The sequence below is a fragment of the Anastrepha obliqua genome, chromosome 5 (genome assembly GCF_027943255.1).
Source record: "Anastrepha obliqua isolate idAnaObli1 chromosome 5, idAnaObli1_1.0, whole genome shotgun sequence".
Taxonomy (NCBI): domain Eukaryota; kingdom Metazoa; phylum Arthropoda; class Insecta; order Diptera; family Tephritidae; genus Anastrepha; species Anastrepha obliqua.
Genome location: NC_072896.1, coordinates 113640310 through 113661464, shown reverse-complemented (window position 1 = coordinate 113661464; position 21155 = coordinate 113640310). Strand labels below are relative to the sequence as shown.

Genomic DNA, 21155 nt, shown 5'->3' with positions numbered 1-21155 from the left:
CACAAGATCTACTCAGATTTCTTCGGAGGTCGGGTAGACTTAAAAAGGGTTAAAAGGGAATCCGCGTGCAGTTTAATGGACTTAATTGTGTTTAAGTGCTGTACTGGCTAGTCTGTCCCCACCAAAAAAAAATAGCTGCATAAAACAAGATTGAGAAAAATTAGAAAATATTATATTTTGCTTTTTTAAATTGTTTTCAAATTAAAAATTCAAAAATATGTACGTTGTAGACTGTATTATTGCAAACGCATCTTTGATTTGACAACATATAGAAAGTATAAGATGGAATATACTTGGAGATATCGTTATTATTACTACAATTTTTTTTTTTTTGCTTAGGGGAGTTAATCGCTTTGGTAAGTGAAAGTAAATTATGAAGGGGTTAGCGGTAGTCTGAGGCCCGAAATGATGTTTTTCAATAATTTTTTTTTTCTAGTCTGTTGCTTTATTTTACAAAAATAAATACATAGCATTAATACATGATGTTTCGACTTGACTTTAGCAAAATTTCAAAAAAAAAAAAAATAATAATAATAATTCTAAAAATTATCGCTATTTATGTGGAGCAGGTTTCTCCAGAAGTCCCTTGCGGTGATCTTCACAAGTCCTTGGAGATTCATCTAAAATCAATTGGAGAAGAGAAATTAGTTTTATTAATAGATAATCCTGTGCTTGGTCGAAGCTTTTTTTTCAAAATTCACAATATGGCGGTCTCAAGAAATATTTTTCAGATTTTCGAGAAAAACCCGAAAATTAATTGTTTAAACAAATTTTTGAAAAAAAAAATCCTCCGATCAGGCACGAGTTTTTTATGTTTTTCAAAAGCAGTATACATTTTATTGAAATCTACCAAGCGATTTTTAAGTTACAGTGATCACCAGTTCAAAAAACATAGTTTTGAGAAAAACGCATTTAAAGTTTTGCTACTTGCTCTCGAACGCTCCCTTTGTTAATTGTTGAATAACTCAAAAAGTATTTGTCGTATTCACTTCAAATTTTCACACAATGTCTTTAAGATATTATACTTTGAGAAATTGTAAAAAAACACACAATCAAATTTTTTGAAAATTCTGATTACCCGTAACCCCTTAATTCAAATTGTGTCTTTGAATTAATCTTTTATTACGCAAAAAACTTCATTTTCACATCTTATTTAAGGCTTTACCAAAATGAATAATAACTATTCTATCGCTGCGAAAAATAATTTTTTTTCGTTGGGTCTCATTAAGTTTCTCAGCGTTTGCATAGATGACACACAACCATGTGTGACAGCTGAGAATATTTTTTTTACGTTTTTTTTAAGCGCAACGCAGTCTGCTTTAGTCAAGCATTAATTCGCGTAAATTGGCATGTTGGAGTCGTAGCCTGCATGCCTTAATGGGTTACATACATACGTCCAGCAGCGCCAAAAATGCACTAAAAGAAAAACTGTTTTCAGAAGGAATAACAATAGTAATAAGTTTAAAAAAATGTATACATTGTTTATTAGCATTTAAACTTTATAAAAAAATTTATTTTAATTTTTCTTTACAAAATTTAGGATGGGGCCGTTCATAAACCTCGTGTCCCGAATTTCAGAAAAAAATTCGCACCAAAAAATATTAATAACTGTATGAGTACCGGAAAAAGTAATATAGTTTCGAGAAAATCGAGTTTAAACTTTCAAGTGCATTTCGCTCGAGGTCGCGCGCTTTTAAAGCAAGAACTTAAAATGCATTTTTTAATTTATTTTGTTAACTTACTTCTAATCTCCCATTCCAGCTCCATATTGTATGACTTCCTGATCAGTAAGCAATTGTTGTTGTTTATTTTTTTCCAGTCGGCGAGATGTTATGGAATCTTTTGTTGCTTTCATAGCCTTGATTCGTGCGTGTTTTATTGTAGCATCAACCTCTCGTCGGGCAGTTACATTTTCTACCATAACTTTGTATGTATGGGGAATTCTCACAATGGACTTCCACAGAAATACACTTAAAACTAAAGAATAAAAATCTGTAAAAAATATCGACTTTTTGAAAATTGTGGTACGTCCAATCCCTAAAGCACAATTTGTCATTGTTGCGATTAAAAAGAGCAATCGATTTGCGAAATGCTCTCTTCTTCTTAGGAGAGTGAACTTGACATTAATCAGAGCGTCAGTCTTTGTGTTGGTAGATTTACGCATTCGAGATAGGCAGCGTGGTATTAATTGAGCTACAGCTATTGGTCAGCCGGTGCGTTAAATTCTCTCCCTTTTGTGTTGGTATACCGTGCAAATATGCATCAGCGGCGATTTCAGTTATTTCGATCAAGCTGGCTTCGTAGTGAGCACATTCAGCACAGTTACGTTTCACTGCCTCTACTCTTTCTTCAAGAGATTTTTCGCTTTACTTTAGGCTTGCAAGCTCAGCCGTAAGCTCTTCTATCAGTAGCAGTATGCGCTCAACTGAGTCCCTTGTTGAGTCACGCACTGCACTCACGATTTTTTCGTCCAGTTGAGCGATCCACGCAGCAATAGGCGAATTCTCACCTTTGCACAAATTTTGGTGTGTTGCTATGACAACAGCTAAAATTTGCGACGCCCAAAGTCTTAATTGGGTTCTGTATTAGCAATACAAATAAACCGTCTGCAGAAAACAATCATCCAGAAGTCGTCAGCGTTGCCCAATAGGCCAGAAATTATGTTCTATCAAGACAACAATAGGTCATACACATCGATAGTGACTCGCTAAAAGCGCCGGGAACTGAATTGGGAGGTTATTAGGCGTGCCCAGCACCAAGTTGTTACCACCTACTTTTGTCTATGGTGAATGATTTGACCGGCGAAAAATTCACCTCAAGGGGAGCCTGTGAAAATTAACTGTCCTAATTGGTTTGTAAATAGAAACGAGGGTGTCTGGTGGCATTTCGCCTGAACTTATTTCTTTCTTTGTTACTTGGATATTACAAAAAAATCACATTTATTATAGACCCCACTTTGTAGGTAATTGCTCACATATGTACATATGTGTGTATGTGTGTATGTGTGCCCATAAATTACCTCCATACGGTATGAAAATACGTAAATTATTCATCTGTTCTCGTATGCTTTAGATGCAACAAAGTTAGTTTTATTTTATATTTGCATACTTTTACTAATACATATGCATAAATGTAAGGGGTGGCTTTAGATGCGTCGAACTTTTGGCAATGAAACTGCATTTTCCTGCAGTGACATTTCCTTGAGGGAACTCATACGACCACAGAACTTCTATGATACAAAGCCGCTGCTTTCGAGCTTGGTGGGTGTCTCTTCCGAACATTGCGCATTTCCCTTCTGCAATACTTCCCACAGTAGCCAACTGGAGGAGAAATTATCTCAGCATGCTTTCCTCAGCTATTCTGCTCTCGCTGTGCTGATGTTCAGACATCTTGGTTCTCCCTTTTTTGCTACACCTGTGGATATAGTAGCATTTGCTATTACACACCTGAAAAATGTCATCAGGTGTTGTTTTAGTTGCATAAATATTCCCCATTCATGTACGGGGTATACTGTTGGAGGGACAGTTCCTGGCCGCATATAAATCCGTGTCGCTCCGGCAACCTCAGAGGATCCGCAAGGAGGGTAGAACCGTCCGTCGTGGGAACGATGAATTTCATCAGTATTATTATTAATCCATACTTTACCTCCTTTCCCCATTCGTCGAATTCGCCCTGAATACCGCGAAGGAGGAAGCTGGCGCTTATTGCATGATAATGCACCATCTTATCGATCCACTCCTGTGACTGATTTTTTGACTAGAAATCGAATTTTAACCATCAATCACTCACCGTGTTCGCCTGATATGGCTCCCTGTGACTTCTACCTATTCGTAAAATTACATTTGGCCATGAAAGTAAAACGTTCAATGGCCTGAAACACTCTTTCGAAAAGCTTTTAGATCGCGCAAAACAGTATATCGAGGCCAGAGGGGACTATTTTGAATAAATAAACTCGAAGTTATCAGAACAAACCTCCTATAGCTTCTATTTTAGCTCAGTCTTGTTTATTTGGGACTTCACCTTGTATAACCAAACGAATTGTATTTCTCAAATAAAATTTTTGAAGAACAGCATTTAATGCTGTGATAAAGAAGATGTTCTCTAAATATTGTAGGTTTTTTTTCAATTCTCTAACGGAACTGTCTAGCGTGGGGATTGGACCAATTCTGCGCTTCATAAAAGCCTTAAAATGTTTTCTAGAAAAAATAAAAATATGAGGCTCCCGTGCCGCACAGTGGTATCACAATGGACCTGTAAGGTCTAAGTCAGATGGTCGTACATAGCGACTACCACCATAACCTAACCTAAACTATTGACCCAAAGTAGCACTTGTTGGCAAGAGAGATTCTACGTCTCACGTTGGACTAAGTAGGCAAATGAGTAGTAAAGTTCTCTCTCGATGAACAAAACTAACACTCTACAGGGCTCTCATCATGCCCATCCTAACGGATGACACAGAAGGTTGGACGATGAGAGTATCCGATTTGAGAGAAAGATTGTGCGGAAGATTTTTGAACTCTTGCACGTTGGCAACAGCGAATATCGCAGGCGATGGAACGATGAGCTGTATGAGCTTTACGACCACATAGACATAGCGCAGCGAATAAAGATCCAGCGGCTACGTTGGCTGGGTCATGTCGTCCGAATGGATGCAAACGTTCCGGCTTTGAAAGTATTCGATGCAGTACCAGCAGGTGGTAGCAGAGGAAAAGGAATGTCTCCTCGGCGTTGGACAAATCAGGTGGAGAAGGGCTTGACTTCACTCGGTGTGTCCAATTTGCGCCGATTAGCACAAGAAAGAAACGACTGGCGCGCTTTGTTAAACTCGGCCAAAATCGCGTAAGCTGTTATCGCGCCAAATAAGAAGAAGAAACTATTGACCCATTTCAGTTTTGAAAAAAAAAACAAATCGTGAATTGTATTTTGCTGAGGATTAACTAAAATTATTTGTTGTAACAAAACTCCACAAAAATTGCTCGTTAGTATATATATGTAATGTTGTACTACTTGCAATGAAAATACTAATAATAAAAAACAAGTTTTGAAAAAAAAAACAAATCGTTCCAAATGCGACCACTTTTTTTCATTCATAGTCAGTGAGCCAGAAGTTAGTCCCATCACTGAACACAATTCGACCATTGGAAAATTTCTACTAAACAGAAACATAAACAACATACACGCGAATGTTTGCTTGAACAGCTGGTTCCAAAAATGCCCCTACAATAGTTTTATAAGTCTAAAAAACACACCCGTTATGCCAGTGAAAGATGTGCAAAGGCATCTCTGTATATGTGCGGTATGGCTCTTATTTGCAAATATGCAACAACTCCGAAAAGTTGGCGCGCGTGTCCTTGCTCCACTTGCAGCGCCGGCAACAATAACAACCCAGAAACAGTCATCACCCAACTAAGCAAAGTGATCGGAGAAGGCAGCAGAGGACGACAAAGCACAAGACAACTGCAACTATACAAATGAAATAGAATGGCAGACTTACTTGTAGCACAGCAGCAAATGACGGAATGAGCTTTCTTTAGATATTTGTTTTTTTTTTTTTGGTTTTAATTTTACAACATTTTTGTTTGAACTAAATTTGGGGCAGCACTGCAACAACTGCAGCAGTAGAGCTTACCGTTATGTCTTCATTCGACATTGCCCGCTTGAGATTTGTATTTGCCGGAGTGTTAGCAACGCGCTATCGGTGTAACTGTCAGTCTGTCCGCTTCTCTGCTTGTCTGCTCGGCTGTCGTACTGAGTGGCTGTGCATACAAGATAAATTTATTTATTTCAGAGATTAGCTGTGTGCACCTTGCATACGTTTATATATAAAGGCTCAAATACATGTATGTGCATGTGTGTGTGCATGCCGTCAAACTGAAGCTGCCCATTGTTCATCTTGCAGCAACTTGCATTGTTTCCTTCAAAAAGCAAGTAATGCTGCACATCATTGAGTAGCTGGCTACTAAGCGTACGCTTTTGCTGATGCGGCCTATTTCACTTAAGTAAGCAAGAGTTGTTTCTCACCGATTTTATTTCTATTTTTAGCAAGCACTGCACGCCTATGAGTGTTGCATATTAAATGGAAAGCACTTCATTAAGTGATTTCCTTCTCAAAGTCATCGTAGAAAATATTAAAACTCCTTAAAATCACTTGCTAAATACTTGGATCATGCACTTGTGGCACGTCTTGCTCTCCACCACCCGCCGTTACGTGCTCTATCGCTCGAATATGCTCGTATCGAATAATTTTTTTAGCGTTGCTGCTTTTGCTTATTGTTGCTATTGTTTGCGTATGCATTGTGTTGCATTATTTGTCACTCGTTTACACTTCCGCATACACACGATCGCTCACATTCATCATCAAGTGGTGGTGGTGGTGGTGGTGAACACTTCACAGTTCGCGTTGGGGGAAAACAATAAAATTGCAACGACATCAAAGTAGGTACAACAAACCTATAGTTGTGTACTTCTTATTGCTGCTGCTGCGATATTTTTCCCCAATACATGATTTTGTTTTTGTTGCTTGTGCGCGTTTCCTCCATAAAACATGAATTGCCTACGCCAATATCGCACACAATAGACTCTTGAAAGTGTTATTTGCTTTGCATGCTATTAGGCGCGCACACACCCAACATATGCTTACGTACAGATGTTCGCGCGTGTGTGCATGCATATTTGTATTGGTGCATCGATGCAGAAATGTCCTATCGCTATTTACATACATATAACCGAATATTTATACAAATTTGTAGGAGGAACTTGAATGCGAATGCGAGCCGGGCCTGTAGGAAACGCATACACACTTGTACGGATATGATTTAAGTAATTTAAGTAACAATAAAAAAACTTCATTTAACAATCACTACTTCAGAATTATTACAATTATGGAGGAATGACTTGTCTATCCTTTTAAGTCGAAAATAAATGGAGATGAGGAAGAATCTGAAACCCCAGTTGGAAACGATGGAATCGACGTACTATTGATGAAGTGTGCATAGCAATATTGAGGCTTAAGTGTAAATAAGTCATTGAAACCCGTGGTCTGTCTACTGAGCTTTTAAGTATGGCGGCAAAGAGCTGACAAGCTGCTCTAACTCAAGCCTTAAATACAGGGTTTGATTGAAAAGTAATGAGCCTTATTTTTTTTAAACAGTTTTATTAAACCTTTTGGCTTATACAACTAATATTCTTCAAAATAGGACCCTTGAGCGTCAAAACACCGCTGGTAGTGGTCCTTCCACTGCAGGAAACATTTTTTAAACTCATCCGCCGAAATCGCGTTCAATTCGGCTCTCACAGTTTTTGGATCGACTCGATGGAGTCGAAACGCCTTCCCTTCAGCTTTCTTCTCAGGCGCGGGAACAAGAAGAAGTCCGGAGGGGACAGGTCTGGGTTGTAGGTGGGGTGGAGAAGCACCGGAACCCCCATCTTGGCCAATGCAGAGGTGCAGAGGAAGGCGATGTGCGCCGGCGCATTGTCGTGATGAAGTGTCCAATTGTTGACGAGATCGGGCCGAACCCGGGCGACGCGGTTTTTTAACCGAAGGAGCACTTCTTTGTGAAATGCCGCGTTTACAGTGCTTCCTGGAGGTACAAACTCCTTGTGGACGATGCCTCGAGAGTCGAAAAAGATGATCAGCTGCATTTTCGCCACTGAAAAATCCTAACACACTTTAAAAACAGCTTTCACGCGCGGAGCGATGTTGACTGCACCGCTGTTGCCAGCGAACTGGGACCGGTTTCTAGTGGAAGGGGAAGGTCCAACCATCATTTTCCTCCACCAGCCGATTCGGTTGATCGCTTGGCAGACCCTCCGCGCGGGAAGGCTCATTACTTTTCAATCAAACCCTGTAGGTAGGTAGAAAGTAAATTAGATGGCAAGCGTACCATGGCTACACTGCAAGTAGCACCTGTGTGCTGAGCTAGACCACTACCTGCGAAAAAATTCACAACTTAAAGGAAGAAAAACGATCTACAGCCATCCAATGCAGTTGATGTAGTGGAGAGGAGAAACGGATTCTAGGCTGGAGAGCTGCCTAAGGCTATCCTCGAAAGACACACTCAGGAACCTCAAACGCCTTGCCACCAGACTCGGATTTTTGCAAAGAAAGATACTGTCTCTGCAGGGCCCCCACAGTTTCTGCATTGGAAGTTGTACAGAAGTCCAAGCTTTGCGTTCGCCCACTGACCGGTGACCACCGCTATTAATTTGTAAAATGAATGACAGGGGATACCTAGCACTTTAAACATCCTGCTTCTGTCATACTGAGGACAAAGTGTTTTTGAGATAGCAGACGGTTAGATAAAACTCTATCTGTGCGCTTTTTGCAGAAAGGAATTGTGCAGGGTTAATTGAAACCAGTTCTGTCGACCCTTTCCTGGCAAGCTTATCGGCAATTTGATTTCCTTTTATGTTCCTATGCCCTGGAGCCCAGATATGAGAAATGTTTCTTGCAGGAGTTGATCAAAAGAGAGCTGCAACTTGGCGACGACAGGGAAAAGAAATGCATGTCTTCCTCCCAACAGCGATTTCTAAGCATCTTGCATGCCTGCTTGGTCGCGAAAACCTTTGCTTGAAAAAAAACTACTAGTTTTCGGCAGTTTAAAGGAGACTTACATTTTTGGCTCACCCAGAGAAAACCTTCGCTCCAACGCCAAATTCCATCTTGGATCAGTCGATGAAAACAGAGATACCTATGTCCGCGCAGACGCTCCGTACAAAAATGCTACCATGTCCTACGGGAGATTGCCTCCAGAGGCGAACCTCCTTCAATCTAATAACACTCTGATGGGCAATGGATTGAACTTGAAGATCAACGGAAAGTAAGTGCAGAATGACGTTAGCGGCGGCACTGAAGCACTTCCTTTTTGCCGAAGTGGCCATATCAGGTCAATACGGTATGTGAAAGGGATGGAAGTGGAAGAACCACTCTCATGCTACAAAAGGTACAGAGAATGGCAATAGTTTGCATCAGCGAACAACGTTTACTACTTCAATGAAGACTATTTCAAACATCCTTCTCTAATGCTATAAGAGCTAAAAACTCTGAAACCCAATAGCTCCATATGATTCCCCTTGAATGCTTCCAAGCTAAAAAAACTAAGTTGGCGGAGACGAAATCCTCTAGGAATAGCAATAATATTCCGTTTACCTGAGCTTTATGGGGCTTTTCTAACCGAACTAGTCGCAAAACAAGAAACTTTCGACAATGAAACTGAACAGCCTCCTAAACTTGTCGGCACTTCGTTTATCATCTGGTATAGATCCAGTAACAAAAATAACATATCAGTTAAAGAGAAGGCAATCGAGTTTGTAAGAAATCATACTTCCACATAATTTTCACTGGCCTGTAAGAGGTTCGCATACTTGAAAAGCTTAGATTTAGAACATCTGCGGATCTCCTTTAGTTTTCGGCTGATGATGGCATGCCGTGACACTGCTACAATGTGATGCGTCACCTGCAGATGATATCTTCTTTTTCATTGATAGCCAGGTGGCGATAAAATCTCTCGCAAGGCAACCGACAAACTCCAGGTAGCCATAAAATGCCGCACATCTCTTAACGAGATGGCTGAGTTATTTCACCTAAACGTAAAATGGATTCCTGACCATTGTGACATTGAGGGTAACTGAAGGGCCGATGAACTAGCGAGACTTGGCACCAAGAGGACTGATGAGTACACAGACAATGATATAAGCATATCCTTACAGACTCGTAGCTACTTCTCTTTGAGAAAATTGTAAGAGCAGCGAACGAAATATCGCGTAATGAAACCACTTCTAGAATCGCTGAACAATTTTGACCGACTCTCGATACTAAACGCACAGGATCTGTGCTACGCCAAAATAAGCATAGGGTTTTCACTCTAATTTCCATTATAACGGAGCACTGCCTATTAAGGCAGACACGGCCAGAGGATGATCATGCAAACACATGACTTCTGCAGAAGTTCTCTAAATGAGGAAGCGACAATCTTGTACCAATCTTGTAGACGTAGATTCATCATTTTAGGTACAATTTTTTTTACTAAATTGGAATTGAATTGAAAACTGTGCACTCATTTTAGGAGAGATAAGGACAAGTTCTCCACACAGCATTACAATGGGCTATGAGCCTGAGTATGTAACATAGTAAACAACCGCTTCAATCAAAGAGTTATTTTTTCCCCTTTTTTCAGTCCTCTCGGGAGCTTAAGGCCCCGACAAGACTCTTCCATCGTACACGGTTCTGTGCTCTTGTTTTTGCACCGTCCCATGAGATGTCGGCATCTGCTAGTTCGCGCTACATCGACCTTCTCCAAGTGTTTTTGGTGGACCGCGACCTCTGCTCCCTTGCGGGTTCCAGTCCAGTGCCATTCTCGTGATGCTATCTGGTGGTTTTCTCAATGTGTGACCTATCCATCGCCACTTTCTGCGTTTGATTTGCCCAAGGTTGGGTTCTTCTTTCGTTAATCTTCACAGAGCGTCGTTACTGATGGTGTTTGGCTGGAATATTCTGCAGATGGTGTGGAGGCATTTGTTGATGAAGACTTGTAGGCTCTGTGTGATGGTGTTAAAAACTTCTAAGATGTTATGCAAGCCACTTAGTTCTTTCGGAGATTTCTATCTGAAAGAAACAATTGCAACGTGGCTAAACGTATGTCGCTCAGTGCAACAAAAGAAGATCTCCAGAGCTATTCACGCTAAGTAGGAGACGCATAAACCAACCAGGGGTCACACGCAATAATTTTTATAGAGGGAACAATAAAAAGAGCCAAAACTATTAGCCATCTACTCTGTGTCAGCTCTGTTTGTGGGATAAGCAAAAAAAAAAATTGTTCGGTAGAGAAGAAAGTAATATAGGATTTATTTTAATATTGGGTATGGAAATAAGTTTCCGTACTTTCTTAGCCAAAGCTACGAATTATTTAAACAATTAATTAATAGATGATATTATGTGAAGTATGTGTCACTGGAAGCTACAACTTTACTCCATCTTTCAGGCAGCGTGATGAAAAATTCGAATTCTTTTGACTTGATCCATTCATTGAGTCAGTTTGCGATGTTCTCGTAAGAAGTGAACCGCTCTCCAATAAGGGCTGACTGCATTGTTTGGAACAGATGGTAATCCGAAGGTGTGGGGCGAAGGCCTGGGGAATACGGCGCGTGGGGCAAGATTTCCCAATTCAGTTCCTCTAATTCAGTGTGGCCTGGTGTTGTCATGCAGCAAAATCAGTTTGTCATGTCTACCGTCCCATTCGGGCTACTTTGCTGTGAGAGCTCGATTCAAACGCATTGGCCGCAGTTGGTAACGATCGTCAGTGATGGTTTAAGATGGTTTAACGAGTTCATAATAGATGACACCCTTCTGATTCCACCAGATGTACGCCTTTCAAGCACGAATATTTTTTTTCGCTGTCGATGGACGTGGTTCACCTGGCAAGCTCCAACATTTTCGACGCTTAGGGTTAGCAAAATAGATCCATTTTTCATCGCTAGTGACAATGCGATGCAGAAAAGAAGCACCTCATCTGCCGTTCAAGAAGCGTCTCAAATGTCACCAAACGTCCCTTGACATCCCTCTCCTTCAATTGATGTGGCACCCAGTTACCTGCTTTCTGGACCATTCCCATCGTGCTAATACGTTTACCGACGGTTGATCTGTCAACAGCCAACTCTTTAGACCTATCATCAAGGGTTCGACATGCGTTTTTATCTTCATCTTGTTGTAGTAGTATCTTCGAATTTTTTCGGTGCCCCTTCGCGATCTTTATCCCTCACGTCGAAATTGCCACTTTGGAAGCGTAGAAACCAGCGTGATTACCGTAAATATTGATCAATATAGGACACGTTTCGGCTGTACTTTTCTTTAAAAGGTAATAATGAAGCATGACTTCCCGCAAATGTCAGTTAAAAAAGGATCTTTACGCTTCAAACGAATGTCAACTACTGCGATCGAGACCTCATATATACACCTTCAAATTACCACTACCAGGGAACGCAAAAATAGTATCAGCAGCGACACCTCTTTTACGAGGGCGGAAACTTATTCCCATACCCAATATTAAACCCAAGTCTAAAGATTTTAAAATTACAGCTTGCCAAATATGGGACTTCCACGTGTTTTTCTCGCATTATATCGATTTCGCATAGGGTCAATTGAAAGCATTATAAAACCACACGTTTACATAGAATCGCACACTAATGCAAACTTTTGTAAAGTACAAACAAATATATGCAAACACACATACACACATATACACATACCATAGATAATATCCATTTCGCTTGTATGGTCGTGTTGGGTGCATTCAATATGAAATCAATTATGCTCATCTGCATATAAACTGCTTTAGTGCTTTAGTGCTAACCCTCTGATTTCCGGTCAAACCCCGCATTCACCATTCACCATCTGATTCACCCCGGCTCCGGTGTTCCCTTGCCATTAGACGATTGTCGTCGCTTTTGCATCCGGCTCATCGTCTGACTAAATTTGTCAATTGAAGTGCATAAAAGCCAAGATTTTTTTTGTAGGTCCTTTAATATGCAACTCCTTGAGGCACACCCCATTCAGCTTAGCCCGCCAGCCCTGCAGCCCGACAGTTCGTCGGTTAGGCAGTTGTTCAGTGTTCAGTGTGCACGACGGCGGTACCTCGGGTATAATATGCAGTCATATTGTTGCACCGTTGCATAATCATTGTTGTTGTCGCACAAGTCACACGTACAATACACTATAACGGTAATGTGCAGAAGTTGCACTTAGTTGACTTGGCCTGTTTATGGTTGACTTGGCTCGGAGTGTCTGGTCTGCCTTACTTGGCACATTCGTTCGTTATTTATGAACTCGATTTGCGTGCAAACAAAATAACTATTGAAAGGCAGCAGAGTAGCACTTCGACGGAGTGGAAGTTTTAGAAAAAACGTGTTGCGGTAAATATTCTTAATAGCATTTTTAATAATGCCAAAGCTATTTTTTTTTCTGTTTTATGAAAATTGTTAAGGGAACACAACGAGTGAACGGCTCAAATTCACATTTTGGATTGTAAAAAGTTTTATGCGACAAGTGAGACGAACACAAAAACATTTTCTAAGTAATTGCAAATCCATACAAATAAAAACAAAGTTTGTGTGAATTTCGATTTAGTAGAAGTTTCTCGAGCATTACGCATTTTTGTGAATATTTTACTCATTTACGCATAAGTGAAATCGGACTAAGCAATGAGAATTCTAAGCAATGGATTTTTCCAGAAGTGAAATACGCTGGGCGTCGCAGGCACGAGTGTTTTTCAGAGCTTCCAAGCTCGATCACCACAGTGGAAGTAGAATATTAGGTGAAGCCGAAAATTCAGCACGTTTTCTGCTAGATGCCGTACCAGCTTCATATTCCAAAATACAGGTAAAAAGGTATAGCGCACTAGATAGGGCTAGTTTCCCCGGTTGAGGAAACCAGAGTCATTCCGGTACGTAAAACCGTCTGCCATCGGAATGTCCAGAAGTGAAAAGTGAAAAGAAAAAGTCCAAAGTGAACGTTTTTCCGCCAGCCTTAATCGCTTTTTTACTATAAGAAATCTCCAGCTTTCACCCACTAAATCCACGGCGACCCTCTTTACTACCTGCATGAAGGAGTTCAAATTGCAGCTAAAGATGAAAGCCGATGACACACCAATATCAACCGTTAACAACGCCAACATTTTGGGTGCCATCTTCTAGAGTTCGCTCTTCTTTTTAGCTCACACAACCGCAATTACCTCTAAGGTCCAAAACCGCAACAAGGTTCTCGAATCGCTAGCCGGCAACATTTGGGTTAAAGACAAAGAAATTTTGCTGGCGACATTTAAAGCAATCAGCTGACCTGGTCGCCTGGTACTAGTGATTCGCAGTGACTAAAGCTCAAAACCTGTCAAAATACTGCTATCAAGACAGCTATGGGATGCGTCCTGATCAAGGAGCTGAGTAAAATGCTCAGAAAACAATTTTTGCTAGAGTGCTAACACAGGAATCATTTCCGCAAACATTTGCTAGAGCCTGAGTCAAGATATACCTCTTCGACTACACCGACGAGACCCAGGACCAAACACAAGTGCAACTACTGAACCGGACAGTTAATAGACAGACGTTCAACGACATTCATCGGAAGACTCACTACTTTCCTAAACTCCCGACCACTAAATGATGTTTTCAGAGTACAATCACCACGCATTGCAAACGAAGAACTTTAGCTGCTTCGCGAGTGCCGCGTAACTTTGGCTCATTCACTGTCTGAATATTGTAGCAGGCTACACTCCTCCCCATCCAGAATCGACCCCGACGTACTCAATATACATATGCCCGGCATATGAAGGTACACCGCACGGCACTAACCACCTCGCTCAAACCTTCTCACTTAGCACCCCTCTCTCTCTCTGGGCCCAACCTGACGAATCAGCACGTTTGCTGGGTATACCGTTAGTTGAGTTAGACGATGACTCCACTGCACTGACAGGGCATAGTGAATTGTTACAACAACAACAACTGTTAAAAGGTGTCCAATGCCTCAATCGAAACTGCTTTGTCCACGAAGCATTTAGACTTTACAAATCCCTTACAAATAAAAGTCCAAAGGCGTGATATCATACGATCTTGTTGGCCAATCCACTGGTCCGGGAAGAGAGACAAATTGTTCACCGAAACGACAGCAAACGACGCAGTAAATCCATTGTCTTGTTGGAACCAAATGTTGTAGACATCACGGGCTTCAAAAATTCATTTATCATTAGCGCGTATTTAGTTCGACAGTAGTCACTCGTGATTTATTAAAAAAAACCTATTTAAAAAGTACCTACAATCTGATCACCCTTTACATTGCCCAAGATTGCTCAACCCTTCTCTTTCGTCAACACTTTGTGACCAGATGTTCTTATCGTCAAGCGGGAGATAATTGGTAGCTTATAATGAGGCTTCCATTGCAGTCGAATCCGAATCCGTGCCGGTTCTAGTTTTCTTTCTACTCCTTATAGTCGAGTCGATTTTCTTTCGGTGAACTTGGGTGATTTCGCCGTACTCACTTAGATCGGTGGTAGGTCTGCTACCTTGAATAGCGATCCGATCCTACCAAGTGACCAATAAAGTTGATGTCGACATTTCCTTCAAACATCAGGTAGAAATTGAATTGTACCGCTGCAAACTCGGAGCCATTTCCTCATCTGTTGAAATATTCGATACCACGGGAAGGTTGAGGTTGGATTTAGGCCTCATGCGAGGCTATAGAAGTCGTATCATGAACCTTAAGGGTTGTATTCCAAGTAGATAAAGTTTTCTGCTACTTACTGCACTTCAAAGGAACTAAACTTTGATATGGGCACAAATACTCTTGAGCTTGCATAATGAAGTTCGAGTTAAAATATTGTAAGTGCAAGCCCATTGATTTGGCTAACACTAAGGCCATCAGTATCATTTAGAAACGATGAGCCAAAGTATATAAACCTAGTGGCAGTGTGATGCGATATCCGGAAATGATATCTACATTTTCACTGATAGCCAAGCGGCGATAAAATCTCTCACAAAACAGTCGACAACCTCCAAGGTAGCCATCAAATGCCGCATATCTCTTAACGAAATGGCTGAGTCATTTCTCCTAAAGGTAACATGGGATCCTGGCCATCGCAACATTGAGGGTAACTGTTGAGCCGATGAACTAGCGAGACTCGGCACTAAATTGTCTGATGAGTACATAGTTAATGACATAGGGTTACCCCAAACATGTAAGCTACTCATCCTTGAAGAAATTGTAAAGAAAGCAAACGAAAGATGGCGTAATGAAGCCACCTGCAAAATCGCCCCTCAACTGTGGCCGACTCTAAATGCTAAACGCACAGAATCTCTGCTAAGCCAAAATAAACACAGCCTTAGCACACTGATCTCAGTCATAACGGGGCACTGCCTAATAGGTAGATACGCCTAAAGGATGGGTGTGCAAACACAGGACTTCTGTAGAAGTTGTCTAGATGAGGACGAGGAAAAGACAATCTCCCACCTACTGTGTCACTGTCCTGCTCTATCCAGACGCAGGTTTACTATTCTGGGTAGAACATTTTTTAATGAGTTGGAAAATCTCAGTTCTACAGAAATCAGAGATATCTTAAAATTTTTGAAAAGCACACACTGGTTTTAGGAGAGATAGGGACAAATTCCCCACGCGGCATCACAATGGGCTATGAGTCTGAGTGTGTCCCACAGGACAACCGCTTCAACCTAACCTAACCTAGTGGCATGCCGCGCGGTACAGTAATAGAGAAGGTTCCTAACGGAATCTTCTTCCTCTTCATTCTTGCAGCTTCTGCAATAGTTGAAATGAGGTACGTTCAATCTTTGAGCATGTCGACCAAGGAAATAGTGGCCTGTGACGTGGTTGTTAGGACCAATTAGCAATTGAGCTTTTGTCTAAAAGATGTGGAGCTAAACTTTCCAAAATATCTTCTGCAACATCAGACTCTCTCTCTCCCTCCCTGACAAATGTAATAATAGTATGACTCTACTTCTTTTTCTACCGTCATGCAATTTTCTCAGTAGTACCAGTATTAAGTTCAAAAAACGATATACAGCAAATTTGATTTCGGCAATAATTTTCTTACCGCATCACACCCATGATGCATTGGCTCTTTAATGGCGATGCCTTCAAGCATATTTTTCACGAGCTTGATACCAATGAGATTTCGCGTGTTTCAAAAAGACAGTCCAAGTACTTTGATTTTTTTATTAAAGACTGCTCGCATAGCATGACAGTCTTTTACTTATCGTTAATTAACACCACTTTGACTTTTTGGTAGGCCTCACTTAAGTGTGAGCGCTCTATTGCAATTCGCTCTTTCGTATAGTTGAAGTTACAATACTCTCATGAAGCCTTACTGCGGTATGACTGAAAATAGAGGCGATGCTGTTAATCAAAATTCCTTGTTTAATTTCACTTAATAACATTTTGGAATCTATTGGGTTGGCAACTAAGTAATTGCGGTAAGACAATTTATTCATAGAACTAAATAACTTTATTTGTAATGTATTGCCTATTTGATCAATGATGACCTTTTGCCATCTTTCAGGCAGCATCACAATCCCACATTCATAAAACTTCTGGTTTTCTTAGCAAACAACTGAATCAGCTACGATTTGACATCATCTTCCTTATTGAAATTTTTACCATTCAAGGAGTTTTGTAAAGATCGAAACAAAAAGTAATCAGATGGTGCAAGGTCAGGACTATATGACGTGGCAAAACAACCCAATCAAGCTCCAATAATTTTTTCCGAGTGGCCAAAAATGTGTGTGGCCTTGCATTGTCAAGATGGAATACAATACTAGATTAGATTAGATTTGTGGGGGTTGGACAAGTCAAGTGCTTGAGTCAGTGGACCATTGTACACACCCGGATAGATATCAGTAGAAAGAATAGAGATAGGAAAGATAAAAGGTGGATGGTAAAAACGGATAAATTAGTTTGAGGTCAGTCTTCCACAAATCTCTTGGATGCATTGATGAATTTTAAGAGTCCGGAAGAGGAAGAGTATTAACTCTGTCCATACTCAGTGTATCGCTACCCAATATCCTAAGTCTGATTCTGGAAAATGCAGGAGAGCTACAGAGAAAATGCTCTGCAGTGTCGTCATTCTCGAGACAGGATAGGCATATCGGGCTGTCCACGACCCCCATGGTAGTCATATGCTGACCACAGACATTGTGCCCTGTGATTACACCCACCAGTACTCTCAGGTCCTCCCTGCTGAGTTTTAGGAGAAATGTCGCTGTTTTCCTGTTTCGTTCTTTCACAAAGCTACTTGGCTACTCTGCACGAGTTCAACTCAGACCAACGACCTCTGTGGGTAGACCTCATGAAGTCGTCACTCCATAGTTGAATCGATGCAGAATTGACACCTAGAAAGGGTTCAGGGCCTAGTGGCATACTTGCAGAGCCTTCATAAGCCAGTTTATCAGCTAACTCGTTCCCTGTAATAGGGTAATATCCAGGCACCCAAATAAAACTAACTTTGTTGTGTTTTGCAACACTGTTTAGTTTTGTCTTACATGCACCGACTAACTTCGAAGAGCAACATGGGTTAGCAAGGCCTTGACTGTCAATACAAATTCCAATACTGTTGCCCCGCCACTTTTTCTCAATTAGCCAGTACGCCACATTCAAGATGGCATAGACTTCCGTAAGGAATACCGTGGCCATCTGTCCTATGGCATAGGAGTACTTAGTGTCTTCATCTAAGTACCATCCAGATCCGCTTCCATCACTGGTTTTGGATCCGTCGGTGAAGAAAGTGTGCTGACATCCCGTTAATAGGTTCTCTGGACTTAACCATTGATCTCTATCTGGGATCAAAACATCATACTTCCTACCGAAGCTAACGACAGGCACCCGATTCTCCACCGGCATCGTTTCGATTTGTTAATTCGAGCCACTTTTCTTCAACTTCGTTAGTAGTTCAATGTAGATATCAGAATCGATCTTTCGGTTGGGTGGTAGGAGTTCAAAGTAGTCAATTCCTTGGTAATCTCACCAAACTGATAACAAAACCTTCTTTTGATGAATATCAGCATTGGATGTTGTTTGAGTTAGTTTACCGGGCCTGCTCCACGATCTTTTCTGCCTGATATTGTTGTAAACAACCCATTTTTTATCGCCAGTTATCAGTCGTTTTAAAACTGGATCATTTCCATTACGTGTCTTTAGCAAATCGCAGCTGTTAATGCGTTGCGTTAAATGCGTTTCTTTCAGTTTGTGAGTAACCCATGTATCGAGTTTTTGAACATAGCCAAAGTTGTTTTAAGTGATTTTCAAAGCATGTGTGTGATACATGAAGCCTCTCTGCAATCTGCCGTGTTGTACTGTGACGATCCGAAGCGAGTATTGCTTTGATTAGGGCGTCATCAACTTCAACTGGACGACCAAAGCGCTTTTCGTCTTTGAGTGAAAAATCACCAGAACGAAATTTGGCAAACCAATTTTGACACTGCCGTTCTTTTAGGGCTTCGTAACCATAAACAGCACAAAACTTTTTATGAGCTTGCGATGCGGTTTTCCCTTTGCGGAAATAAAAAGGCAAAATATGACGAAAATGTTCCTTTTGATTTTCCCTTTTTTCAATGAACGCCAAACGAAAACTGCGCAACCGATCAGAACACTTTTTTTACTGATTCACAGCTGAACTATCCAACTATCAAATATCAAAATGTGTTTCACATTTGTACTACGTCTGCAAACCTAAAAATTCAACTGAAGCCATCTATGAGTGAAATCCGCAATTACTTGTAGTTGCCAACCCAATATTTTTACTATCCGAGTCATTTTATAATTGATATTCACCGATGTCAAGATAATTTTTCATAGATTATTTTTTTATTGTATTTTCTACTCTCATTACATCAACATACCACAAACACAAGGAGGTCGACTGAGCTTCGAAAATTTCTATCTGTGTATAAGAGAGACGGCCGCCGTAGCCGAATGGGTTGGTGCGTGACTACCATTCGGAATTCACAGAGAGAACGTAGGTTCGAATCTCCGTGAAACACCAAAATTAAGAAAAACATTTTCTAATAGCGATCGCCCCTCGGCACGCAATGGCAAACCTCCCAGTGTATTTCTGCCATGAAAAAGCTCCTCATAAAAATATCTGCCGTTCGGAGTCGGCTTAAAACTGTAGGTCCCTCCATTTGTGGAAAAACATCCAGACGCACACCACAAGTAGGAGGAGGAGCTCGGCCAAACACCCAAAAAGGGTGTACGCGCCAATTATATATATTATATATATGTATAAAACAGTCAAAAGTAAAAAAAAAGGAAAAAAAAAATTATTTAATGTAATTACATTATTTTAATTATTTTTGAATTTTTTAGGAGCATAAAAAACTAAATCCGCAATGTGTTCGAAAGTTGCGAATTCGTATGTTCTGTAAATTATAATGGTTCAAAATTCATTTGGAAACACAATTTGGAGTAACTGTATCTAAAATGTCTCAATCATCATCATCATTTAGTGTTACAACCCGGGGCGGGCTTCAATCTCAATGTTTAATCTGTCACTGTCTCAATGCTGTCGAAAATTTTTTGTTCTGTGAGTTTATATTCGTGTTGTTGTTTACATTGTTCTCATTTTCTGTTGTCCATTTCGGATGAAAATAAAGCTTTATATAAAAGTTATAAATTATTAACTCGAATTTTTTGATTTGTTTACAGATTTTACAGTGAAGATCGCCCGAAAAGTGTAAAACCTTTAAAATTGGCTACAACCCTCCAACACGAATCGGATTTCACATAAATATTTGCAGCAGCGTTAACACGATATCTCCCATCCGTCGTCTGCATACTTACTACTTACTATCGTAACTACATATTGAACTGCTGGTTGTTTATTGTACAGCTCTATTCAGCTATTCCTGAAGCATCGATTCCAAAGTAATCTTTTTCGCCAACAAATTGCTATCGTAAACTTCAAATTGGCGTCTGGAGTGTGGTTTTTGGGTATTTTTAAAATCATCATAATTTCGCACAAGATCCGGTGATGTGGGACAACCCCCGCAACGGGAAATGCAACAAACCCAACGTTATATACCGTCTGTATCTGATTTATATGGGACGGACGAGATAGAACTCCTACTGGACGAAATACGCGAATTAGAACCGGTCTGCTGTCAGCTGGACGATGAACAGGATTTTGAAATAGCTGGCAGCAGAGCCGGTGAGCTGTCACTATCCTTAGAATCGCCGCTGGGCACGTGCACGTCGTGGGACTCGCACGCCAATTATAAACAGCGCAGCGGCCAAACGCCACTGCCATGGGGTGTCGCCCTACACTGTGATCCGCAACACTTGAAAACGCCTACAGGGATTGTGCGAATTCTTTTGGTGGTTAGCATGCGACGAAGCTAAATACGTAAACTTATATTTAATTATATCAATAATTGTTTTTTTCTTTTATTGATTTCTTTTAGTTATCGTCAGCCGCTTGTCTGGCCTGCGAATGTTCCGCCGGCACAGTACAAGTAGGCCTCTTTTTACTGCCACTCATCGGACGCTTGAGATTAATGGTCTTCTGTGCGATCTTCTCCTTACTAATCACCTGTCTAATGTTATTTCTAGACATTTCACATATAGCACTCATGTTCCCCTTCAATTGGACTAAAGTTGTAAGCAAATGAAT

General features: G+C 40.7%; 1 protein-coding gene across 3 annotated transcripts in view; it reads left to right on the top strand.

The window, feature by feature from the left end:
- LOC129247654 (uncharacterized) overlaps nt 1-21155 on the top strand; it is a 91818-nt gene that overhangs the window by 58980 nt on the left and 11683 nt on the right. For 2 of the 3 annotated variants that reach the window (XM_054886876.1, XM_054886877.1), the window contains exons 2-3: nt 20192-20863; nt 20947-21141. In XM_054886876.1, coding sequence (XP_054742851.1) covers nt 20543-20863; nt 20947-21141 — 516 coding nt within the window. In that variant the 5' untranslated portion in view covers nt 20192-20542. Of the gene's footprint in view, nt 1-12703; nt 12907-20191; nt 20864-20946; nt 21142-21155 lie in introns of those variants that run through there. The other variant, XM_054886878.1, reaches the window with a different exon arrangement.